The 27,247-nt window shown below is 42.1% G+C and overlaps 3 protein-coding genes across 3 annotated transcripts; 1 reads left to right on the top strand and 2 right to left on the bottom strand.

Moving 5' to 3' along the window:
* Positions 1-1,488: 1,488 nt before the first annotated feature.
* Positions 1,489-11,359, bottom strand: LOC104947741 (protein FAM222B-like). Its single transcript, XM_010773823.1, has 3 exons — positions 11,219-11,359; positions 8,448-8,574; positions 1,489-7,749 (listed from the first exon to the last, which is right to left on the bottom strand). Exons 2-3 carry the CDS (start codon positions 8,527-8,529, stop codon positions 5,591-5,593), a joined length of 2,241 nt encoding a protein of 746 aa, XP_010772125.1. The 5' UTR covers positions 8,530-8,574; positions 11,219-11,359; the 3' UTR covers positions 1,489-5,590.
* Positions 11,360-12,323: 964 nt separating this feature from the next.
* LOC104947743 (uncharacterized) lies at positions 12,324-20,972 on the bottom strand. The gene is made up of 9 exons (XM_010773825.1): positions 20,487-20,972; positions 18,946-19,985; positions 17,398-17,491; positions 16,925-17,038; positions 16,709-16,828; positions 16,412-16,626; positions 15,712-15,895; positions 15,052-15,201; positions 12,324-14,037 (listed from the first exon to the last, which is right to left on the bottom strand). Exons 1-9 carry the CDS (start codon positions 20,844-20,846, stop codon positions 13,999-14,001), a joined length of 2,316 nt encoding a protein of 771 aa, XP_010772127.1. The 5' UTR covers positions 20,847-20,972; the 3' UTR covers positions 12,324-13,998.
* Positions 20,973-20,976: 4 nt separating this feature from the next.
* On the top strand, positions 20,977-27,006 carry LOC104947742 (uncharacterized). The gene is made up of 7 exons (XM_010773824.1): positions 20,977-21,027; positions 22,647-22,692; positions 23,356-23,503; positions 23,587-23,644; positions 23,863-23,944; positions 26,046-26,161; positions 26,548-27,006. Exons 2-7 carry the CDS (start codon positions 22,647-22,649, stop codon positions 26,725-26,727), a joined length of 630 nt encoding a protein of 209 aa, XP_010772126.1. The 5' UTR covers positions 20,977-21,027; the 3' UTR covers positions 26,728-27,006.
* The last annotated feature ends 241 nt before the right edge of the window (positions 27,007-27,247 follow it).

Consider the following 27,247-nt stretch of genomic DNA (forward strand, 5'->3'; position numbering starts at 1 on the left):
GAGATGCTGTATGAGAAACCAAAGTGATTTTGGAAAATTGCACAATATAAATCTATTCTAGTAGACCTCAACAATGGAATTATGATCAGTGGAAATGGCCATGACATGGGACCTTTAAAGTTGGAATGAAGTCTCTAGCGTAAAGTATGGAACTCCTTCCACATTTGGCGCAAGTTGTACGTAAAAGAGGATTTGAAGGTTCCTCCCATTGACTTGCATGTTAAAAAAAAGCGTTTAAAAAGCTGAATATTTCAAAAAGTAGGAAATATTTTGAAAAAGTTAAGTTTCCCATGATGTTGCACAGCATTCACACTAACTAAAGGCATTAAATACATGCATGTAGTGGAGTAAAAGTACCTGATTTACCTCTGAACTGTAATGGAGTAGAAGTACAAAGTAAAACATTTAAATACTCAAGTAAAGTACAGGTATCTCAAATGTGTACTGAAGTACAGTACTTGAGTACATGTGCCTAGTTACTTTACTCCACTGCTCATTTACCTTGTGGTGTTTAGATGTGGATGATTCCATGTTTCTGTGCAGTGTGCACACACGTCAGTTGTCTCAGTTGTTAGAGCTGGCATCCCATAGTGTCGCTGCCAGGCACCTGGACGTCCGAGGCCATCGCTTCAATCTCCCCTTTCAACACTATAGCTCCAGTAAAGGCACTCTCTGACAAAGAAAAATAGTTTCAAAGTTCACAGAAAAACTGTGCAGCTAAATTAATCCAATTAACAGATTTCCTGTGAACGCATATTCCTGTAGATAGGGAGGATTTACTTGGAAAATATCAGTTCAAATTTGAACAGAGACTACAATCAATGGGAAATATTCCAGTTTCATTATGGAACTTGGGTGAAACGTATCATCAGTTTATGAAGATAGTCATTTGTGATGATGGAGTCTTCTTTGACTTTAGGGTGGAAGAAATTAATTGGAAACAGTGGAGGACAGATGTTGGTCATATCCAGGAGGAAGACCCTGGGGACAGGATGATGAAGCCACAGCCCCCCGAGCAGACCCCTGGTAAACCCTACACACAACTTGTATTCGTTGTTTGTACTGCTAAAATGTCACCAGTTCTGAGGAACCATGTTGTTTCAGGGAACCGGTGGAACCTCAGTCCGCTCCTGGAGAGGCTGCGTGGCAGACGGCGCCACCCGCAGCCGAGCATCACCTCCAGATCCTTTCAACCAGGGCTACCATTCTGAACACTCATATATCATGTACTTCTGAGCATTTATTTGTAGCCAGAGAAAGAATAATAGTTTGTACGGTTGAGAAACATAAACCACAGATGATCCCATCTATAACTACACCTCGATAAACACAGGGGCTGTTTTCAATGGTAGTTTGTAGGTAGGTCATGGCTGTGGATTTATTTTTTAATGTATTTGATGAAAGAGTTAACTAAATGTATACTTTGATATTGACTTGAATTATCTAAACCATATGTATATGTGCATAAAGACAGTCACTCATAAAAGCTTTGTGTTTGCAAACTTTATTTTGGTTAGGGGGAATGTTTTTGCAAGACATTTTATACCTGAAGGTTAGGCAAAACTGGAAAATCACATTTTCACAAAGTAGAGAAAGTAAGCCCCCCTCCACCACCGTTCACAACATGACACATCTTTGAGATGAAAGACAGCCATACTAATGGGAGTGAAACAAATCTGGAGAGTTGTTTGATACCCGCAGCCCGATAAATATTGCCATAAGTCAGGATGAGCTGACTCCTCCAGTACTGACATGCACTGTGAGCACGTCTCTGCTGGAGGATTTCATTGTGAAATAGATCCAAAGATCAAAGGTTCAGGGGAAACATCTGAATCTTGCTTTGTGGGCTGTAAGGTGCAGGCAGAAACAACTCACTCTAAAAAATGTTTATTCCGTTCACATCTTTACACTTTACTTCACAAGGTTTTCTTTAACCGTCCAAAGGAGGCGTGCAGCTCTCCTTTGTCACCAGGGTTTTGCTTATTATTGTCAGAACATAAGTTCCCAACCCAGCTGGAGGCCGGTGGTCCAGAGAGGGACGCTCTGTCACTTTGGTCAGTGAGTCAGCAGCAAGTTCACAGTCCCGAAAGCCTCTGGGACTTGTGGCACACTTCAGGACTTCAGTCCACCACACAGTATCAGTAGTTACCCTAAGTAGCTTGGTCCCCCATCAGAGATTAACTTTGTGCACGTTAGTCAGTGTGCAAGTACCCAAGCTTAACATACAGACACCCATTCACACACTTCTCCATACTACGCCCAGTGGAGGCACTTCATATGAAACTGTAGAACCTGACGGTGTCGGGCTGTGACAAGGCGGGTCAGAAATAAACAGGGCAGCACTGTCTAATGTTTAGTGTTGATTTAAATTTACAAGGACAGTTTGGATGTTTCAAGTGGGGTCATGTCAGGTACTTTTTCATAGTCTGTAGTTCCCTAATGCTGGTCTCCCGCTGCATCGATCAGTTAGTTTGTGTGTTATTGTGTGGCTTTGGTTATTCCAAACTAAACTGTAAAACAACAATATAACAAACTAACCGATTGAGCGGTACACCAGCAGCTCCTGTGTTTAGGGTGAAATATCTTGTATCACAGGAGTCTGGTGGCATTGAAGAGGGATTTCATAAGGGCTTCAGTTCCCTGTCTGAGGGCGTTTGAAGGCAAGGTACAGCAGGAAATATTCTTAATAAAGTATTCCAATGCATTCTTTTTTTAGAATGTTCTTTCTTTAGGGGCTTAAATACATTTTGCTGCCCTCCTCTACAGCAGTACACTGCTCTGCTTCTGAGCTGGTACTCCTGTATTTTCCCCCGAACTGAGGGGTGCTGAACAACATCTACTGTAGGTAGTAATACACATAAATACCATATACAACTCTTCTTAAAACCATCCAAACCGTCCCATTAGAAACCCCAACAGAAGGGTCAAACTGATGAAAGCTACTCTGGTCAGTTATTATACATTTAAAATAAAGAATAAACACTAGCAAAAAGTACCAGCATTTGAGTTGACCCTTCCCATAAATAGGAACTTATTGTCACTAATACAGCCCATACATCAATTACTATTCATTCCCACGCACACACAAATCATACTAGTGTGTGTTAAGATTAAAGTCAATAGCAGCTTTAAGGGGCAGGCACATCAAAAATGAAAGCCGGGAAACAAAAACAGAAAAACTACCATCAAGTATGTAGACCAAAATCCAGAAAAGCTACAGTCTGCATCTCAGCCCTGGAGATCACGGATCATCGCGCCATCTCTTCTCCCTTCTGACCTGTACTGTATCCTGCAAACGGTGCAGAGGATAAAAGACTCTGCAGTGTGAAAGACTACAGATTTAAGCGTGGCTGCAAACCCCTTGCTTGCCACAGAGCGCAGACACATCAGTTCACTGTCTGCATCAACATGTGGCACCTAATGCGGAAACACCTATGGCTTCAGGATGCAGTGGTCCAAAAACAATAAATTAAACTATATCAGGATATTTATTAACAACTAAAACACAGTCCAAATACTTTAAAGTAACTGCTACAGCCCTGTTCTACAAACCATTAACTCTGCTAAATGCTATTATATCATCTTAAATCCTTGATAGGCAACATTTCAGACGGTAGGATGGGTAATCTACCAACACATATGAGTAGCATTATTACCTTAATAATTCAAATCAAGGCCATAGCCTAATCATATGAACACTGCCCGATGATACGACAGTACTGATCTCAAATGAACCAACGCTCAAAAACTAATATTTACTCATTCTTACAATGATATATGGAAGCCAATTTCTGCCAATGTGATAAAGGAAAAATATCCTAAGAAACATTCTCAAAATAACCAAACAAAAAGATAGGTAGTAGACATAAGTCTGTGATGGAAAATATAGTCAAAATATTCTCATGACAAGGCTAATTTTAGATTTTCCTTTTACTGGCGGAAATAGGATTCTATAATAAAGCCATAACTAAGTTGTGATCCTGGCAAAGGAAGTCATTTAAGGTTTGTATAAAGAAGAGAAGAACTACTGTGACATTTAAGGCTTTTCCAGAAGGCTTGAGGCTAGCAGAGTGACGTTAGCCCTGACAACATCAGACCAGCCGGGGACTGGAGGACATGGGTCCATTGGTTCATGCTAGACACATCTAGCAACACATAACCTGCATTAAATGTTACACTTTTTTTCCTTTATAGGTAACAGATACAACACAGGGTGGGGCCAGTGATTAGTAGATGAACAGCCCCCCACAAGCCACACAGATAGTTCACTTGTGTTACAGTAGCAAAGTGGTGAGGAAATGTGTTGCAGAATTTGAAGTACTTGCATGCTTGCAAGTGATCAATTAACATTCACACACTGACATACACACACCATTTTAACATTAAATGGGATGCTGTTGGGTTTCACATTAGCTAAAGACAAATAGGGCTAATGGAGGTTCTGCTCCTTTTGCCAAATGTTAGGCATAACATTTAAAAAGTAATTTCTACAGTTCAAGTAGGACCATCTAAAGAAACAACAAACTAATAAAATAACTACTTCATAATCAGTTCTCAAATTATTACACACAAGAGGGCACTTTAGACTTTCCAAATGCAAGAGAAACCACTAGCAACTTGAGAGACTCATTAGAGAACGTTACCGTTTTTGCTAGTGCTGACTGTTTTATTTTAAATTTAATTCAGTTTGAAATGGGGTAAAGTTGACCAAAGAATCAAAAATATATTTTCCTCATCACTTTAGTATGAATTAATCTGGATTGTTTTGGTGTTTGTGGCTAATGGAACTAGTTGGAACTTGGTCCATCAACCAACAGTATCACAGCGCATAGGGAAGCATGCGGCTACATGTGGATGAGCTCACACCCATTGGCTGTCCCTTAACATTCTACATGATAAATACCACTACAGGTAAGGAGAAAAAAATCTATATTTAGTGATAGTTAGTCATTCCCCCACACTGATCAGCGATGGAAGAACAACTACCTGAACCAATCAGTGCAGTTTAGAAGCCTTGTTGTATTCCTGATAGAAGCAGGTGTACACCTCAACCCTGGGAGAAAAATCCTATCAACAGTCTCGTTAATTGCATATACATGTACCCTTCTTTTTTTTTTTTTTTTTTTTAAATGGATCACAAACCAGTTACGAGGACAATTGCAAATAAAAACATTATACAAGGAAATCCTAAATCTTGCCTTTTGGCAGTTTTAAGGCCACAAATGCTTAAAAGAAAATTCAACCTAAAGCACTGTGACAATCATGGCAAGCATATTCTCAGCTGCAAATCAATATTTTAAAAACACCATATATATACAGGAACAAAGAGCAGCACATCCATGCCAGTGATGAAAACAGGAAATTTACTCAACAGTTGACGACAATCTCAAAAACCCATCATCTGCAACAAAGGTACGACATGGCTTAAGACCTGAGGATGTTGTGAGAGATCACAACCTGGTGAGTCTAATCAAGCTCTAAAGCTTCACATTTAATTGATCACTTGCAAGATCTTAAAGAATAAACCACAGAAGCTGAAAATAGCTGTTGAGAAAAACCCAAACACACCGAGGGGGGGTCGGAGCATGCCCTAGCGATAGCCTGGGTGATGAGCGTGAACACCCCCACCATTGTTGGGCTCCTGAACCTGGCTCATCGCTGACCTGTGCATCTTCTCCAGCACATGCTCCATGTTCTGCTCCTGAAAGCTGGGCATCTGGAACTCTCCTCCTAAGAAATCCACATTCTGCATCAACTTGGACTGAGCAGGGGGCCCCTCCTTCCCTGGCCTGTACTTGGCCCCTGGGATGCGGTCTGTGGAGGCAGCAGCCTGCCCTCCCTGGAAAGACACTGGGAGGTCCTGAGGGCCTGATCCATTGTTACATGCTGTGGCTGGCATGCTGCCCCACTGTGGCTGCATGTAGTGGCGATTAATGTAAGGCATAGACCCCACAGGGCAGTTAACGGGGGAGGAGGGTGGGAGTTTTTCTGCAGGGTGTTTTAAAGGAAAGGACTGTGCAGTGTTGGGGAGCTTGTGGGAATAATTTAGGTTTCGAGACGGGAAGGCACACTCAGTGGGAGGCTCCATCCTTGGGTTCTTGCAGGGATGGGCCCCCTCAGGAGGCTGCTGCATGTGAGCCATCTGATGCTGCGCCCAGGAGCGCTGCTGCTGCTGCTGCTGCTGCTGCTGCTGCTGCTGCTGCTGCTGCTTTTGTAGGTGTTGGTGCTGCTGTAACTGCTGCTGCTGCTGCTGCTGTTTCTGCTGATGGAGATGATGGTGCTGCTGCTGCAGCTGGAGCTTCTCTGGGTCTGCATGAAAGGCAGATGTATTGGGCTGTGAATGCAGCGCAGCATTGGGAGTGTGAGCTGTAGCTTTGTCCAGGGGTCCCATCATGTGGCAGCTAGGCCCAGAGCCCAGCCCCGGGTGGTGACAGGACACCCTGGAGCTGGCGTTGATCAGCAGGTTGCGGCTGATGGGGCTAGGGTTTGCGATCTGGCCCTCACAGACTGAGGTGGCGCCCATACCTGCCCGTGCCTGGCACAACTGGTTGATTTGTTGCACAATGCTGCTCAGGTCACTGGGCCGGTTCTGATGCAGGCTGGATGCCATCGACAGTGGGATGGTGGAGGTAGATACAGTTACATTTGGTGGGGCGTCTGCGTCAGGGAGCTTCCGGGGCCCGTATGCCCCTGGTGGGGGCTGCAGGATGCTATTAGGCATGGTAGGAGTTCCTGTACCCTGTGCCTGGGGAAGGGGCTGTGGGCCAACCAGCCCCTGCTGCAGGCTGGGAAGGTGAGCCCCATCAGACATGTGGCGCAGGTCCTGAGTCAGTGAGTGTTGTGAAAGTAAAGCTTGCGGAGGAGCCGTCGGATGCTTCAGTGTCTGCAGATGAGAAAGATGCTGCTGAGCAGCAGGTGGAGCAGACTGGTTCTGGTGCTGCTGCAGGACCTTGGTGTGAGGCGCACTCTGCTGCTGCTGCTGCTGCTGCTGCTGCTGCAGGGCCTGTGTGTGAGGCGCACTCTGCTGCCTCTGGAGGCCCGGGGGATGAGCCAACCTTTGCTGTGAAGGCTGAACCTGGGACAAACTCTGCTGACGCTGCATAGCTTGTGAATGAGCCATTCTCCTCTGCTGTGAAGCCTGTGGGTGAGGCATCGTTTGAGGCTGCTGTAAAGTCATTGGATGAGTCATGTTTTGCTGAAGCGCCTGCGGGTGAACCATGCCCTTCTTCTGGGCTGCAGGCTGAGACTGACCCTGTAGGTGAGGAGCAGGCTGAGACTGACCCTGTAGGTGAGGAGCAGGCTGAGACTGACCCTGTAGGTGAGGAGCAGGCTGAGACTGACCCTGTAGGTGAGGAGCAGGCTGAGACTGACCCTGTAGGTGAGGAGCAGGCTGAGCCAGATTTAAAGTGCTTTGGTTGGCGTACGGCCCGCTGTGAGGGTCCATGACGACTTTGTGAAGCCGTCGGGCGCGGCTGCCGTCTGACTCTTTGATGACGCCTTTGGCGGGCGCACGCAGGACAGCCAGCAGACCCCGACTGGAACTGACCTGAGAGGGGTAGGGACTGTGGCGCTGGCTGGACGACGTGTCGAGCCCGTTGACTGTACGGCGAATGTGCTTCCTTTGAGGTACTTTGACACTGTTGGGGAAGATCTGGATGGATAGTGGGCTGTTGGCAACTTTCTTAGCATAGGCATCCAACTCTGCTGGGGTTGGATAGCTGGCAGATCTCATCTTCTGTGTAGTTTCCCCTGCAATCCGTCAGTCAAAGGTCAGCCATACAGAAATACATAACAACATGTTGGCAGCTTGAAAATAGTATGTGACAATTTGTACTCTATGTTTGCGATTTAGTCATTAACACACACATCTTAACTAGAACATGTCTTGGAACATGCATCATCATTAAAGGCCTAACTTATTTTAGCATCAAATAAAAATAACTTTATTCAACTGAAGTTTTCCAACTCCTATTTTTGCAGACTGGATCCCGTACACCGTCCAGCTACAAACCAGTTTGTTCATCACATTTTATACTGTTTACACGGTGAGATTTCTATTATTAACACTGTATAAAAAACATTATACCCTCTTAAAGGTTTTAGGTATCTCTCATGATGACAGTAATGATGGCAGTAGCTCAGTCTAAGGACTTGGCTTGGGAACCGAAGAGTCGCCAGGACAAGTCCCAATCAGACCAAATACGTGTGGACTGGTAGCTGAAGAGGCGCCAGACCAACTCCTGGGCACTGCCAAGGTGCCCTTGAGCAAGTGTATGTTTGTTATGAATTTTAGGCTATTGTGATTATTGATAACATAACACCGTGAAAAACTGAATTTCTCCATGGGGAATTAATAACAGTAATTGTAATCACACTTTCAAGTCATGTTACTTTAAGACCATGATTGAATGATATTGCAAACGTTTAAATTGAAACATCTCACTTACATTTCTGAAGTCCAGTGTTCATCTGCGTGCGGGAGAGAATTCTGAGGGTGGGGTCACCTGATGCTGTCAGACAGGCCAGCATGTCACTCTTCCACTACTGCAGCGTGGGACACCTTCTCTCACCATACTGGGGAGGAACAGAGGGGAGAGTGAGCCGCTGACAGACACTGACGCTGGTGTGATACGCCATTGCTATCGCCTATTTTCACATCCAGTACAGTTTGACCTTTTGCAAGGCAGCTTGCAATAAACTGACATCATGTTCTTCCATTGAACACAACAGCACATTGGAGTAGCATGATGGCAGACAACCAGATTTGTGTATTACTTAAAAAAACGCTTGAGTTGCAACAATTAGTTGATCAACAGAAAAATAATTGTTTTTTTAAAGTAATCAGTCATAAAAGCAGACATGATCAGCCTTAACTCTCACATATGGAGATTTCTTGCTTTTCCTTATTGTATTCCCTATTAAACTCAATATATTTGAGTTTTGGAATGATATACAAGTCATTGCCTTAGACTTGGAGAAACTGGGGTATTTTCCCATTTATAGAGTAAACTATTAATCAAGTCATTAACGATCTGCAGATCAATCAATAATAAAACATTATCTTTAGTTGCAGCTTCAGCACACACATTCAGTTTGCTGGAAATGTTTTTAGGCTATTTTATAAAAAGCTTGAACTGGATCAAAATGGAAACATGGATCCTGAATTGAAATGCATTTAAGTGTAGCAAAGTGGAGTACGTACACAAACACGTCCAGACGCCACTATAGCATAGACTTCACACAATTGGAAAACTTAAGTAATCACTAAGGATGTACCACTATAACAAGTACACTTCAGGTATTCTTCAGTGGTACTGAACTGTGGATGTATGATCTGCTCATGAATGATGACTCAGCAATATAATGAAGGAGGAAGCCATTTATGTGAGTTTAAGTAGGCTAACAGGGGCATGCACCTTTTTTTTTAATGCCAAAATATTGCGACGGAATGATTCACATGTTTTAACTAAGCACCAAAAACGACATCTTCATACTGTTTGTTTTGTAGGACCAACAGTCCCAGAGCCAAAAACAATGTAATATCTATTACTACATAACAACATTACATTAAAGAAGCTGGAACAAGGGAATGTTATGGTATGTAATACAATGGTATTTTTGTTTCAAATGTATGATAGATTGATGATCTTTTCTATAATGTAACTGATGAATTGTTTAAGCTCTAGTGGCGTGTTGCTGTAGTCACCAGCTGAGACATGTTAGCATCAGATCTATGACACACAAAGAGGCCGTGTTAACAATGGGACATACAGCAGAGTTGATCAAACACTGCGTCCATTAGCTAATACCCAGTGCCAGTCATCAATCATCTGCTGTAACGGAACTGATTCTGACCTAAGTGATGGATTGGGTAACGGCCCTGGTGTGAAATCATTTTATACAACAGCAGAGCAGTCCGTCAATCAAGAAAATAGCCATCAAATTGTTGGAAACTTAAATAATTGTTAGTTGCAGTCTTACAGCAGACTTTATTTCCCCTTCCTGCCACTCTAAAAAGAGAAAGCAGGGAAGAGCTTTCTTCTGATTGGTTACACATCTATTTGCAGATTCATCACAGATAGTTTATGACTCACCATTAGTTCACTTCCACTGGTCAGAGACTTGAGTGATTTGTCATAGTGGTACAAACTTAATGATCTCTAAAGGTTATTAGAAGAAATGTATCTGGGGAGATGGATTGCCGTCTTGGATATTTGTGAAGTGTTTGCGTGACCCCTGGCTCTTTGATGTGATCTAAATGCAAATGAATCTCCCAGTGTTTACCTTCTCACCATTAGATCATCTCAGATCTTAGAGATAAGTCAAATGAGCAATAATGCAGAGTAAAAATACTTTGTTGCAAGTAAAAGTAATGATTAAAAAAATCAGAAGTAAAAACATATGTACAATATTTCCAAAACTAAAATGATGTATTATGCAGATTGGATTTAGACTACACGTTACTGAATTATAATTATGTGATGATTGTTTTCATAACTTGAATGTTGCAGCTGGTTAAGGATGAAACTCATTAAAATAATAATATATGATAATGTATTTGTTTTGTACTTATGTTAATTTGCTCAATAGGTTAGGCTGTTGTATAAAATACTTTGTTGAGTAGGAGTATATAGTATGATGAAATGGAAATACTTTGGTCCATGTATCTAAAAGTCCTACAGTATTTTCTAAATGTCCTCAGCTACATTCCGTCACTCCTTTAAACTGTGTGAGCCTCAGGAGGAAGGGAGAATCTGCATTAAAGACTACATAATGTGACCTTTTTCACAGACTCGGGTCAGCGGGTGGATCTATGGCATCGTCCGGGGCTAACGCCTACATTGACCGGCGTATCGATCGTTATGGATCAGAGTTAGAACAGAGTAATAAATGAGGCAGGTTAACTTTTAGACAGCCGGTCTGTAGCTAGGTAACGTTAGCCATCTGTCTAGCCATCCAGCCTCAATCTGTTACCTAACATTAGTGCCGAGCTAATAAATGTACATGGAATATTTCAGCAAGCAAACTGGCCGAACTGAAAGCATACCGTCTCCTCGAAAGATGAGAATAACGTCGTGGAACAGGTTAAGGTTACCTCGAATCAGTAAATAAGGAGCTTCTTTGTGCTTGTTGTGAGCAGGCCAGCTGCTTAGCAAACTTTAGCTTCTCATTGACGGAAAACCCCGAAGCGAGCCGAATTAAAGAACGGTATACTTACTCCTCGTGAATCTATGAGTAAGTAAACTTCATTTTGTGGAGATGCAACGTTGATGTTTTGTAAAAAAAAAAATGAAGAGACCATCCCCGGCTTTGGCTCTCCGTGCTGCTGCTGCTGCTGTCTGGCTAGCTGGCTACCGCAGCAACAATTGTTGCGAATGCGCAGAGCTAGCCTGAGGACCCCCGGATCTGCATTTAGGCATCAGTGGTAAACTCCTGTCCGATAATGCCATCGACTGAAGCTCAGAGGTAGTAATCAGATCTGGTAGCAGAACCACTGTGACAAATACTGTTAAAAGAAATACAAGGTCTTGAATTCAAAGAACTAACCTCAAAATAAAAGTGCTCGGTATGCAGAATGGCCCATCTCATAATAATATACTTTATATCACTGGATTGTAATTGTGTGTTCTGCACTTTAATTTTGCAGCTGATAAAGTTGAAGATATAATATAATGACTTTACATACTGCTGTAACTTTATGTTTACATTAGTAAACATAAAGACAAGTACAGTCTTTGAGTGAATGTCATAAAGTACTTCCCACCACCAATGGGAATAGGCAACGATGCAAGAAATATTCAGAGCAGCAGCACAATACTAAATACTCACATATTTAAGTAGCATATAACCCGTTTTGGTAATGCATAATATTAAAGTATATTTAGTCAATTCCTTGATTTAGTTTGATTTCAGAAAAAGAAGGAAACGATATAAGGGAGAGGTCCCTAAACACAAAAGCAGTTTTTATAAAATTGAAAGGAACCTTTTATTTTATTTAACCCCACAAATAATACATTGAAATGAACAATATGATGGCTTTCCATAATATATGATACATTATATAATAGACTGAATCATTGCTATAAACCATTAAAAAAGAGATCAAATCAAACAAACCAATACAAACTGTAATAAAGCATGGAAATTAGTATTAACTGAGATCTGTTGTTTTCTACGAAACCACTTATAACTATATTTATAAATGTATATTCATGTCTCTCATCACCCAATATCGAACTAAGATTAAGAAACTGATTCAAGAGTCAGTAAAAAAAAGTACAAGTTAATTTAACTCAAAAGTAAATGGCAAAAAAGAATGAAAGTATGGTACGTATATTTATTAGAATGACAGTAGCTAAGAGTGAACGTATTATTCTCTGTACAGATGGATGGCATGCAGCGAGAGCATACAGGAACTCATGGCTGTGGGAGACACAGTGCACGTGTGTAAATAACATTTGAAGCTAAACAAAGTTATTACTGTCACAGTATTTGTCAAGTCGCTATATCAGCAAATGATACACAAATACATTAACGGAATATGAGCACAAAAAGAATATTAACAACAACAATCATACTAAATATAATAACAGTCCTGTGTGATGTCAGTATGCTCATGCAGGCTGCTTCTTCAGCCACACGTAGAACTGTCCTTTTCACCTGCTTCAGATATGAGCATCAAACAGGAGAATTCAGGTTTGTGTAGGTGTCCCAGTCATATACAGTATTTCAAAAGCTTTTCCATTTCACTTATTTTTTCCTTCTTCACTAAAGCTTAGACTTTGATGCATTAGACCGCAAAACAACTAAGTATTGTGACCATTTACAAAAATAAACATTGCTGCTAGACATTGATAAAACATTGTATGATATGTTTAACTACCCTTCTAAAGATCCTTCTATATTGGATGTCACAGTTATAAAAAACTAATCAATGTAGACCTGTGCGTACACAGAACAGAACATGTTTCTCTGAAAAGTGTCAACGTTTGGGTTGTTGAACATGGCTTGGCATCTAAAGATACTTTTAGTATGAAATGAAACATCAGATATACTATACAATATCCTGCTGATACAACAACGTTGAAAATAATCGATTCTATTTGCCATTGCCGTCTGGCCTCTCAGAATCTATTCACATTGAACTTTCTCAACACATCTTGATTTTTTAAACACCAACTGTTTGTTTTCTTAATCATGGCTGAAACTAGCAACACTTGACATTAAAACCAACACTAAATATTAAAATAACACGTTACAAGCTAACCATGTCAGCACAAGATCAGATTCTGATTCCGTTTTCCTAAATACAAAATGATGATCAGGCACAAAACACTTCTGTATTGTGCCTGATATGAACAGTCAGTGGTGATCTAAACTTTATTCAGGGGAACAGAAAACATTTGCACAATGGAAGGGGCTTCTTTAAGATTATGAGCACCTGTTACGTTGTACAAATCAATCTGTGACACATTCAACAACTAATAAAGAAAGCTCTACCATTTACAAGAAAAGATTCAGAAGATCTAGGGAATGCAGAAGTGTCTCACGATAAAGACAAAGGTCTATATGAACATAGAGGCCTGCAACATACACAATGTCAAAGTGAGAGCAGAGGCCTTCTGTTGCTGATAATAAAGATCAAGATGTTAACACCAGCCGTCACATGGTGATAGAAATCTAAGCACCATCACAGCAGTCTAATATCAGCTCTCCTCTTTGATCCCACCTCATGCAAACAGGCCAATATATATTAGAAATAGAACAAATAAATAAAAAACACATCACAACATGTGCAAACTAAATAAATTAAAACATCTCTGAATGAGCAGCAGGGCATTCAGATATTCTGGCCTTGTATAAAGTAAGGCACCAGGGGTTTCCAAAATTCACTTGGTATATAGTATATACGTATAAAACAACTAAATTCTTCAAGTGTATTAAAGGCAGTCCATCAGAGTGCATACAACAGATACTGGAGTCGTGGAGGGGGGGCTCTCAGTTTAGAGCACCGGTCATCTTCTGCAGCAACGGGATCTGAGGAAAAAGGACAAACCTGCCATTCATCTCTGAAACAAACACTCATTCTTCCAGAACTAAACTGGATTGCCTTCATGACCTACATTTTTTCCATTCACTGTTTTATTTGAAGGTTTTTCCTGAAGGTTCCACTGGCTGATTTGAACTCCTTTCGGGCTCCGATTGGATACAAAAGCTGAGATCATGTGTGAATGGTTGAATGCTGACTTTGATATAAGTCATAAAGACTGGAAAAGCACTTTTTAAAATGTAGTCTACTTAACCTTTACAAGTTTCACTGTCAATCGAATAGTGTTCTGTGTTTTCTGACAGCAATATAGAAGTATCTTGTAATATAAGAATGTTTCCTAAACATGACTCGATGGTAATGACTGCAACCAGAGGCATCCCTTTTCTTTTCTTCCCCTTTTCTCTTCCTCATGATGACATAATAAGGCAAAACTTAAAGTGCTATTTGACTGTCTTAGTGTCACATTACATGTACTACTCATTGAAGTCCAACTAAGCCTGTGCAAACTGTTTTAAAAAAATTAAAACCCCGATGACGTCATCACAGTTATCTCTGATCAGGTCTTGGAGACACCACATTTATTCTTTTACAGATAATCTGCATTATGAAGTTTTAAAAGATGAGGTCCTTTACAAGTCAGAACTGGTCTTCCCAGGATTATAAACGTGCTACTCTGAATTTAAACAGATGTTTCTCACTAATACCCCAACTTCATGAAGGTGCAATATTCAGTAACTGGAGTACCTCGTTAACCAATGCTTGATTGGAAAATACAACAATCCACCAACAACAGGCTGTTTTTTTTTAACATCTTTCAGTCATATCCAACAAAGCTACGTAAATATACCCTTTGTTCTAATCCTACACACACACAAAAGCATTTCATCGCATCTTGTTCAATATGCTGATCCCTCATGCATTTCATGTCTTAGTAACACTACACAGACATTGTAATTGTAACTGTTATGAATGCTATATTATTGTGTTATTATCGAGCTCACCTTTAACAGGTCCACTCCAGTGAGAGCATTGACAGACATAGGAAGTTCAGCCAGAAGGCGGGTGACCTCGCCCGTCATGCGGCTGCTCTCCCCACTCAGGATGACGATCTCATTGGTCCTGGCTAATGGCGCTGCCACCTTAGCAGCAATCTGCAAACATATGGTTATGGGTTTAATGTAAGTAGGAAACAATCAAAGTCTCCCACATGGAGTTCTCATAGATCATGTGATACATTTTGTACTTATAGTCTCATGACTCAGGGGTCATGTGATCCCATTATAAACATGAGAGCTGTCATTTTTCTTGTTATGGTTTGAATTGGGGTCTGGGTCCAGAATATATTAGTAGTTACTAGTGTAAAATACATTCTAATTTCCTAAAACTTAAGCATTCTACTGCTCTCTCAGCGGATTAAACAAAGAAAACATAAAAAAGATTAAAAAGATTATAGATGCTGATAGGCAGATTCATTCAGACAAGCTTTTCTCCCATTTCTAGTCTTGTGGCAGTAGCTCTGTATTTTAGATCTGAAGCAATTGGAGAAGAACTATATCTAGTCATGTACTCATTTCAGCAAAGACTCTTCCTGGTGTGGGAATCATGCATGTTATAAAAAGTAATAAGCATGCAATAAACCATTAAACTCAATAATCTCTTACCATAGGCAGGGCCTCGAGCACCAGCGCAGTCTTAGCTGCCTCTCCGTACAGCTGGTAGGCCTCGGCCTTCAGTCTCATCCTCTCCGCCTCCGCCTTGCCCACTGCCTCGATGGAGCACGCCTCTGCCTCACCGATCCTTCTGATCCTCTCTGCCTGAGCCTGTGCTAACAGCACTGCCTTTGTCCTGATGAAGGGAAAACACAAAGGTTAACATCACTAACTCAAACTATCAAAAACACATCGCACTATAGCCTGCTTTCTTCTGACTTATGATCATATCATATTTCCATATATTTGGGATCATTTGCCTGGCTAAAGTTTGACCCAAAGCGCAACTAATTACTACAAGCAAAATGTATGCCGAGTGACTGTTACACTTTGAAAAGTGAAACATTGAGTCTTTGAGGCTGTTGGCTATATACATTCAAGCATGTGTGACAGCCCACTGGTAAGTCCTTAAGAAAAACCAAACTTCTTTACAGGGCCGGTGCTGAGCTACTCTCTGGGAAGGTTACATGCTGATGTTATTTCAAAGAAGACACCAAAGCTGGAATATTGCTACTGTAGTTTTTGCACAAGAAGAGGGAGGTTTTTTTTACACTGGTGTTAGTTCTCTCAGTCATCCTGCATTTTCTACAGATTGTTGATCCTGGTTATTGCAGCTCATTTAATGCCCCTTTACGGAAAGGTTCCCACTCACTTGTGCCCTTCAGCAATCTGCTGCATTCTGTAGGCCTCGGCCTCAGCGGGCCTCTTCACTGTGGCGATGAGCTCCTTTTCTGTCCGCTCAATCTCCCTCTCCCCGATGGTGATCTGCTTCTTCCTCTGCACCACCTGGATCTCAATCTCCTCCAGGCGGATCTTCTGCTGCTCCTTAGCTGCCTGCAGCTCGTACGCCAGCTGGGCCTCTGCTTTCTGAAAACACCAGCAAATAGAACGCCACACACACCTGAGGTAACACACATTATGTTTGAAACCTACTTTCAACAGTGCCCACCTTGGTGTTGACTTCCTGGTTGAAGGATGCTTTATTCAGCTCCAGTTCTCGTTTGGAGTCGGCCATCTTGGTGTCAGCCTGGAATTTGACGTCCATCATCTCCCTCTTACATTCTGCTTCCTATGTGACAATAAATAAGTAAAGCAGTGGTCAGTTAATGGTTCTGTACGAAATAATCAATTTATCTGAATCTCCCACCTGCTAATGCCTCCTTACCCGTATCCCAGCATCCCTCTCTGCCTCAGCCACGCCAATGTCTGCATCCCTCTGCACAGCTGCAGTCTGCGTCTTCCCCAGGGAGCTCAGGTAGTCCAGTTTATCGTACACATCCTACACACACACCCACCCCCACACACACGAATACTTTATTTGGTTCCATAAATTATATTACATAAGACAGGGAATCAAATATATCGGGGCTAAGCAGCACAGAATACTTAGGGGAACACATAGCATCTCCCTCTCCACACGGCTAAGCTGCAGCTTTAAGGGAACACATAGCATCTCCTTCTCCACACGACTAAGCTGCCAATAATAGCTGAAACAGAGCAATATTTGGCAATTTGTTTGGCTTTTCTCTTTGACATTCCAGCAATTCTCAGACCAATCATGGTGCATTTATATACACTGCCAAGACTTCCTAATATAAGTATGCTATATCTACACTTGTACCCAAAGCTGGTTATCACATCGAGCAGTGGTTGGTATTTGATATACTTGTCCTGGAAAGCCTGGTCCATGTACAGGTCAAAGGCACAGCCTACTTCTAATATTAGCACCTCCCTGTGGTTGGTGTCAACAAAAACAACATCAGGTGTATTTGGGATGTTAGCAAAGACATCATTGGTAAAACCAAACCATTCTTGGTTATGTATGTACAACATCTGAAGATGTGTAGTTTTATTCATGCTTTCACATAATTTTACAGCATATTGCTATACTATTTCAGACTCAGTATTTACATTCTTATATTCAAAGAAAATCAGTAATATCCTTTATATCAGCTGTGCACCGTTATGGTGTAAATATAACCTATCTATGAATTAGATCAAATGTAAAAGTCAGCCGAATTAGTGTTGATACTGCAAGGAGACGTATTGTGTGAAGAGAAATTGAAGATGTTATTTAATTGTTGATATATTTATGATCCACGTCAAGTATTCAGTTTCGGCGGCATTTCTTCCAGTTTCTCTAAAGTTCTTCTCATCAGGGCTCTATAAATAAAGAACTACGGCAGATCTGTAATATGTAATGCAGCCGAACCGTGTATTACAATGCCGTTATGTGATGACTTTCAAAGAGAAAAGCAAGAACACTCGGAATTAAGTATTGTTTTATTATTTTAAAATGTCTTTCAACAAATTAGAAGGAAAAAAAGATTTAAAAATACAGATTTCATTATTCTGAGGCTCTGAGCCTTATTTTACTCACAGACGGCAAAAAAGTCCGAAATTATACGATTTAAAATAAAAGCAATAATTGTGGCTTGATATTGAGTAAGAGGCGGCCGCCTCGTTATTCGTGGCGGCTAGCGGCATTAGTAATATGCTTAAATTCAGCGGGTTATCTCGTCTGATCTGAGGTCGTAGTCGAATGTGGAGCTGACCCGGCTAGTGGCTAGCGGCTAGCGGCTAGCGGCTAGGGCTAGCGGTTAGCTAGTGTAACGTCATTGTATAAGTTACAGGGCTCTCAAGTTTTGAACAGAGTTCAGAGTGAGATTTTGGCAGCGGTGTTTGGTACTCCAACTTCTGGGTCCCCTCAAAGTTCCCATGAAGCCCTCTGTATCGCGAATGTCAACGGGGGGGGTGGTGTGCTAGTGGAGTGCACACGTCTCACACAAGCCTAGTTTGGTGGGCGGTACCCTGGAAAGAAATCTGTGCGTGAGAAATACAATGTGTGGCGTGTGAGCGTGTGAATGGAGTGAAATGCGTGTGTCTCACGCCACATGCGTGAGACTTGAGAGCTCTGAGGTTATTTATATGTATGTAAGTTTTGTCTCGTGTGTATGTAGTCTACTGTTTGTGATCGTTGTTGTGTCCTCACTCGTGGTCTGCACCTTGAAGTTGGTAATTAAGATGTTTTGCACAGCATCAGACACAATGTCCACAATACGGTCATGACGGGCTATGTACAGGCGTTTGTATGCATTACATCCATTTGTTATGTGTGCAATGGATTCTAGGTGTTGTTGTGAATCCTGATGGTTTAAAAAGAATGGAGTGTGAATGCGAGGGTACCAGGTGGACAGATTGTACTTAGTGGGTAATAACTGCAGTCTTGCTTTGATGGTAAATGTCAGAGCATCCTCACCAACAGCGGCGTTCTTAAACACTGAGTGTGAGACTGAGTGGTCAGCAAACCCCAAACAGGCTAGCTTTCCCTGTAATCTGAGTCCACACCAGCGCTGCCTGATCTCAGACTGCTTCATGCTGAGCAGAACCCTCCTTGCAGAGTCTCTGTGCAGTTCCACAGTCTCTTCCTGAGGTGTTGTGATGTCGGCCTTCACAACCACACTGGGGTCTGTGATCAGTTCATCAGAGACGGGGACTTCGGTCTGTGTGTTGAGTCTTGTCCATTTCAGCTGGACTCCAGTCCGATTGCGGAGGTCATTGAGATCTGGCCAGTCAGACCAGACCCCGAAGCCCTTGGCCTGAGAGTCCAGTTTCCCAGAGTCTTTCCTCCTGAAGCCGAGGAAGTTGTTCTGGTCTGCGCTGGCCAGGGGGATCTTCCTTCTTTGTAGATCCAGCAGGACAGAGGCCCTGGCCATTTCTCTTACGGTGACATCATCATTATTAAGCATGTGGATCAGGTGGGCTAGCCTGGTGGCTATGTAGGTCCACTCGACATTGGGGACTCCCAGCCCCCCCTCTCCACCTGGGAGAAAGATGATGCCCCGTGTGGAGTGTGTGTTGAGGCCCACCCACTTTCTGTCCAGCTGGACAGTTTTGTTTGTCATTTCTTTCAGTGCCTTGAGAGGGATGTGTACATTGGCAAAGAGATGTTGAATTTTAGCCAAAGCCACCTCTCTCACAGCCTGGAACTTCATGAGGACGGGGAGGGGGGACAAGTCAATCAGGTGGAGACGATGGAGAAACTCTGTAGTGAGCTCCTCGACCTGCTCCCCCCACTCGCCAGCGATGTTAAACCTGTGGCCAAGGTATGGGTAGGTCTCATTACGGGAATACACCTTAATGGGTTGGCCCATTACAAGAAACGAGGGGGGCTTGGCCTTATACCAGCGGTTGCCTCCACTGCGGCGCTCGTGGAGTACGGCACACTTGCTTCACCTCCAGCCCTGACCATTGGAGGAACTGCATGTGCCAGCATGTTAATAATGACATCCTCTTGTCGTGATGACACCTGCACNCAGCTCAGTCAGAGCCAGTGCTATCATGAAGAGGAATTAAAATCGGCTGTCCCTGAGTGCCGGGTGCTGGACTTCCATACGCTATGCACTCTACCAATGGATGAAGTGGATTTAGAACAGTTGCGCCATCCTCTGCACATTGCCAACTTCCAAAATCCTGTTCAGGGATATGCCGAGAAAAACAAGGAGATACGACCGTGCAGCGTGTCATCACACTTTAATCAAGAGGGGTAGGTCATCATTCTCATATATCTAATGCTGGCACGTTACTGATGAGGTTCCTCCATGTAGAGAATACACTGCCCTTCAATGGGTTTGCCCCCCATCTACAAGAGAAAGGAGGGCGGCTCTGCGTCCGTCTTGGCCCATATACCCAGCGTCCTCCACTGCGCGCGCTCATGAGTACGGCACATTAGCTTGCTTCACCTCCAGCCCTGACCATTGGAGGAACTCATCAGTGCGTGCCAGGATGTTGATGATGACATCCTCTTGTCGTGATGACACCTGCACGTTGTCGGCGTATCCCTGAACAGGATTTGGGGATTTGACATGCAAAGGAGCACACTGGTAAATCCACTTCATCGATTGGTTGAGTGCTAGGATGAAGTTCACGGCACTCCAGGGACTGCCAGTTTTTATTCCCACCTTCAGTGCAATCGGCTCTGTGAGCTGCTGCCCACAGATAACCTGGAGAAATGAACCTTGGTACACATTGGATACAATATTCACAAAAGGCTGAGGCAGGTGTATTTCCTCTAATGCTTTTAGCATCACCTCATGGGAGAGTGTACCAAACGCGTCTCTAAAGTCCAAAAAAATTGTGTAGAATCTAGATGATCCATGTTTGAAATCATCTATTCCATGTTTTAAGCAAAACACATGTTAGTTTATTCCCTGTCTGTTGATATGTGCTTTCAGAATCCATGTATCCACCAGCCAGGGTAAGTTTCGGGTGAGTAGGCACTTCATAAATACTTTATATACAGTGGGCAATAAACAAACACACACGGGCAATCCACAACTTATTTTCGCTCTGAATTCAGTTTGCCACATCTAACAAAAAAGTACACAGTTGATTAATGTAACATGTTTTGATTATCGAATCTCAAAAGTCATTTGTAACCAAAATGTGTTTGTATTGTTAGTATCGGGTATATCCCAAGTCTCTTAAATTCCACGTCTCCCTTAGTCATGTCTCAGAAACCATGCGGAGAGTTGAGTAAATGAGTTTTAAGACCAATGAGACGTCCTTTCCTTTGCATGGTCATGTTAAGCAACGTCCGTTTGTGATAACAGCAGAATATGAATATTTATTTATTCCATAGTGTTTTCTATTGTTAAAGGGGGGGGGTGAGGCTATATAGCCAAGCACTGCCCTTTATAATGATAAATTCAAATGGTGTTAATGTAGTTGTCATGGTCAGTAACCAGGCAACTTAGGCTGCAGCCACACGAGGACGATAACGGTTGTATCTGCTACACTTCTCTATCAGATAGACGGTTCGGCCACACGAGGCCGACATGGAAACGCAGAAAGCGATAACGATAACGGGACTCAAAGGCACACAGCACTTGATACAGTCTATTATTTTAGTGCTTGTTTTTGTCAACCTCCTTATTATGCTTACAGATCCCTATCCTGTAGCCCTCATTGGACAGATGTGTTTACTTTCCTAAACATGGCTAGTCGCATAGCATCATGTGGATGTGTATAGTTTGTTCATGCTTTTTAGTTTTTTCTGATGTGTGCTTTAAGTCACTCACATCTGTCTGGATCCATGCTGGGTCTGGTTCATAGACTGGTCTGATCCTGACGTTTGAAAAGGGAGGCAGGGGAAGCTAAACATAGCACTGGTGTTGCTACAGGTAGTTAGCCTTCTTGCTAAACCAGCTCCTTGAAAAAGAGCGTGTACTGCCTTCCTCTGTCCTTAACTCCTGCCTATGTCAGGCTGATCAGGTCCGAGCTCTGTTACTCTCAGCTTTCCCTCCAGTGTCCTCCTCTCAAAGGTTGTTTCTTTAAGGGATTAAACATCATGTTCCTTCTCCATATTCGCTATCTAGTTTTGTTTGCACTCCCTCAGTCTAACTCTCTCTCATTCAAACATCAATCACTCACTCTGGCGCTCCTGCAACAGCTGCTTTGGGCGCAGTTTGGTGCTGCTACTATCTGTTGCATTGAAGTGGTGCAGACTGCACATGCACCACTTATAACGAGAGTCTGTGGGCAAAGATTTCTGCGCCCCAAGCAGGATACATGTTACTTATCAGTAACTTTAGACACGTAAAACAATTCTAGAATGTGGGAAGAGGTGGGGCCACGCCCCCTATGGGCCGCTGTAATGGCTGTGTGGATGGCAAACTTCAGTACTCAGTGAACACATAAAGGAGGGTCTTTCTACCAACGTAGATGTTTGAAGACTTTTTGTTTTTATTAGCTCCTTCAATTCCAGCAGCCTTAAAGTGAACATAAACTAAGTTAGGACTCTGACCCTCCCTCTGTAGTGATAACATTGTGAATTTAGTGTGCTAGTAATTAGTTTGAATGTAATCTCTGGTGTGCACTGTCTACAGATGATGTGGAGTGTTGTGATGCTGCTGGCCACGGCCCTCGGTGTCGGTGAGTATCATCTCCTGTTCTCTATGAGATCTAACATCTCTGTTTAGGGTTTGTTTTACACAACAGCTGACCAAGAACATTTCTTTAATGGATATCACATGTGATGCAGCCTTCTTCAGAGAAAGCGCTCTGCAGCTGGTGAACATTATGGAGTGCTTAGCAGCTGTAGAGATGTGTTGCTTGTTGGTTGAGATGAAAACCAGAGCTAAAACAGTGAATATTGGAAATAAACATCATGTTGCTAAAAAATATTGGCATTAAAAATAATCTGGCAGAATGTTCCCATCACGGCATTCTTGTTTGGAGATAGGATTGAATAATTCTTTACAAAATAAATGGTGCAATCATTTTTGCATTTATTACAATTTTGCTATAACATCTCTAGAATGTCTGATAAAGGTCAGTTGAAGCCATATATAGAATATGACCACCGGTGCCTCCAACAGTAAAGAATTAAAGGATCACACTTTCCAGCAGATCTTTAAAATAATAAATATTTGAGAAAGGTTGCTATAACTTCTCATGGCTATTTGACAGTATTACATACTATATTAATAGTATTATATTTCCTTATTGTGAATTATATTCTTTATTTCTCCCCAAATATACAGTATATGTGAGTAGCAAGTATTCTTCCTTTTTTCTCATCGGCCTTTGTGTCAGATTCCTATGCTGTCCATGACCTCCATGAGCGTTTAGCCCATGGCCAGCAGCTGAAGATCTATCTGCCCAAGAGTGCAGAGAAGCTGGAGTTCATCTCAGCTGAGGATCCCCGCAAGATCTTTATGTACTGGGAGCATTCCAGACTCAGGTAGGACTCCCTCAGGGACAACCTGGGGTCTGGGCGTGGACACTGGCTCTGTGGAAGTTGATGTATTGTTCTGTCCTCTGCAGGACCAACAAAGGCAGGGTGTCTGGCACGGGCAGCGACCGACGCTGGTACATCGACAAGGTAACCAAAGTCTTTGTTTAAAGTCTAAATTGAATCATCCAATGTAAAGTCTACATTTTCTTTCAATAAAAGGAGTTGCTACATTAATTGATTTCCCTTTACCTAGTAACTTATTATATTTATTCTTTTACTTATTTTTTTCTTTTCTTTTTATCTGTACTTATTGAAAATCTTCCAATCATCACATCATATTTCAGTGGTGCGTTTGTTTTTGGCAGGTGACCTATGAGGACGAGGGGACATACATCCAGAGAGACTTCTGGAATAAAGATATTGCTTCTGTCAAAGTGGCCGTCACACGTGAGTTAGTCCACCAGCCATGTCTGCTACTATCTTTAGTTTATTTGAAAACATAACTTTAGGGTGAGTGTTAAACACCAGACATTTCTTCCTATTGGACTTGGGGTTATGCTAGTCATTCTCATCATTTTAGATGTTACATAAAATGGCAAAATAAATTCCAGAGTATCTCACATCCACTTTCTCTCCTCACCATAGAAAGAAATGGTGATGATAATATCACATACACCTCTTCCTCCTCTTCCTCCTCCTCCTCCTCCTCCTCCTCCTCACTATAATGAATACTAATGTAAATGCACGGCCTGTAGCTAAACCTGGCTACATTTATGACAGTGACACTCATCAACATCCATAGGGGCAGCATGAATGTAGGGTCAGGTGCAGCAGCACTTCAGATGATGACCAGTACCCAGCCTGCTCCTCTCTAACTGAAAAAACAGACTCAGGCTAACCTAGCAACATGAAATCAGAGCGCGTGCAAGCCAGCAGGGGAGGTAACCATAGAAAAATAAGTTTGCAATAGACAGTGACTTCAAAAGTATTCAACCCCCTTGAAACATATCAGAATGATCTGGATTTCAAAGGATACTTGCACACCTGTTCCATTAGGGCTATGCATCTTCACTGGTCTCACGACTCGATTCGATTACGATTATCCTGTCAACGATTCGATTCAATTCGATATCCCGATGCATCACGATTCATACCAATGCGTTGCATCCTCAATTTTCTATATTACTGCACATGGCTTATTTTTCATCAATGCATACATGCAGAAAATACATATGAACTCTCTTTTTATTATTTAGAAAGTGCTTCAGAAATCAATAACATAAATGTCTTGACATTAATTTATAAACCAAAATAAATTAATTGTATAGGTCTAGCCTCCCTATATCTGTGTGTGAAGTTGTTTCATCCTCAAAAACTAAAAAATAATGCTTCTGCAGTCTAGCTGCAGCTTCTAGCAACAGTCTTCTGTTAAAAAAAGGACACTGAATGTCTTGAATGTGGCATCACACACAGGACTTGAGTCTGAACACAGAAGACAACAGGAGTATTTACAAGAGCATATACAAACAAAAATACTGCATGTGGGTGCACACTTACATTCTCTGTCTTACTGTTACATAAATCCCATGAATGTATGAGAACAAGTTAGCTTCATTATATCTCAGTGATTAAGTGAATAATAAAGTTTCTATCGGGTCACTATCAGCCTGTCACTCATTATTTTAAGGGAGGGGGCTGGGTTTGGAGGAACGGAGAGGAGACGGTGATCGCGGAAGCTTTTTTCCTCCTGCCTTCACAAACTTTACACACGTATATATCGTCTGAAAATTGCTAGAGGACATTCATACTCTGCAATCCAAGACTTAATTAAATCCACCAAAAACCTGACATGATTGTAACGCGATTATTTTTGAAAAACATAAATCCCTGTGTCTCTGAGCCGCAGCGACACGGAGTGTTTCAGAGCGGGTCCTTCTGCTGTTGGTTTTGGACTGGTGTTCTTGTGTTGGTGGATAAAGCAGACTGCTCCGTGTTTGGTGTTGCTGTGCCGCTGTCACGTCTGTTCCCTGATCTCTGCGTCACCGACCGATTTGATATTAAAGTGACAGAAAAAAAAACGTTATAGTAAAGCCTCGGCCGGAAAATCAGAAAGCAACGTTACTACGCGATAATTGATTATCTTCCATCACTGCATCGATACCGAATCGTCTACGTCCGCATCGCAATGCATCGTAGAAACGATTATTTTCAACACCCCTCCAGTCAGTATCAGCTAGAGCCAGTATGGCTGGATGAATGACGCTCGTGGATCGCAGCTTCAAACAGTGCCACAGATTCAGGACAGAATTGAGATCAATTGACCTGACACATTAGCAAGCCACTGTATCCATAACACAATATTACACTCTGCGCTACGGATAATATTTGGGGGCACAGTTCTTTGAGTCAAGCATTAGATAGGAATGTAAGCGTATTGCAATTATATTGCTATAGACTTCATCTAAAAAACATTTATGCAAACTTTTTTTTGTGCCCAAGATATCCCTTTGCACGCTCAATGTGTTTGTTGTTGTCCTCTGTATTCCAGCCAGACACAACAACGTGAAGCGTGTGGCAGGAGAGAGCCTCCTCATCTCCCTGGAGGGCATCGACCTGGCTGACGCTGGCCTCTCCTTCTCTGGGGAGGCTGCCAACGTTACACTGGTGACAATATGGGATAGAAACTGAATGGAATGATGGATAGCTAGATGATGGGTAAAGGATGGGTAGATGGGGGATGGATAGATGGACGAATAATGAAAGAATAGTGAATAGAATAGAGGTGATAACTGGACGGGTCCCTGGTGGATCGCTGTCTGCCTCACACCTCTGTCTCTGTTTCAGTTACACGTGTCAAAGTCAATGGTGAGGTGCGTTAGCTGAACATAAGAAATATTACATTTCTAAACATGGATTACCTTTTACAAGCTTTCCCGGGTTATTTAGATGTTGGACACCATGGATGACATTTAAAAAAATATATATATATTTTAAAAGCTGTTTAGAAACGGCTGTGGTTCAAGTGTGAATGTAGCTGTGATCCTCCTCAGGTGCGAGATGGTGCTCCAGTCTCCCAGGACCTTCCAAATTATTGGGACCGTGTTCAGACCCACTCCATTAACATCGAGATCAGGAACGTGAACTACAGTGATGAAGGACACTATACCCTGAGAGACCGCAGGGACCGCATGGTGTCAATCACCAGAATGGACCTGACAGGTTTTTATTAGAGATACACTTCTATTTATGATCCCGTCTGTTTGATGAGTATATTTGGTCATACTTTAGTATGAAGTCTCCTTGTTTTCTGATGATCTTCAGTTCGCCCTGTTACATGTACTTACTGTTCTGATAAAAGCTCAACACTAGTTAGTGTGAATGCCACAGCATTCCACTATAGTACTTCAAATCTTTTTTCTTCCCCTTCATCTTCTTATTTCAGCCAATACTTTGGCTCTCCATAACTTCATCTTACTTTCAGCTACAGAAACCATTCAAATATTAAACTATTCAGCCTTTTCAGGAATCGATGGGAAACTTTCAACTTTTTAAAAATATTTTATACTTTTTGAAATATTCAGCTTTTTAAACTCTTTTTTTAAACATGGAAGTCATTGCAATGCATTTGAGCTGTAATAATTTGATTCAAATCATTTCACTTTTCTGCATTTCTCTGCTAAGTTCAGCAACACACTTACTTGGTCTCTGTAGCTAAAAGCAGCTACCATTCAGCTAATAACATATTCAGCT

This window comes from Notothenia coriiceps, unplaced genomic scaffold, assembly GCF_000735185.1.
Source record: "Notothenia coriiceps isolate Sejong01 unplaced genomic scaffold, NC01 NC01_scaffold00012997, whole genome shotgun sequence".
Classification (NCBI taxonomy): Eukaryota; Metazoa; Chordata; class Actinopteri; order Perciformes; family Nototheniidae; genus Notothenia; species Notothenia coriiceps.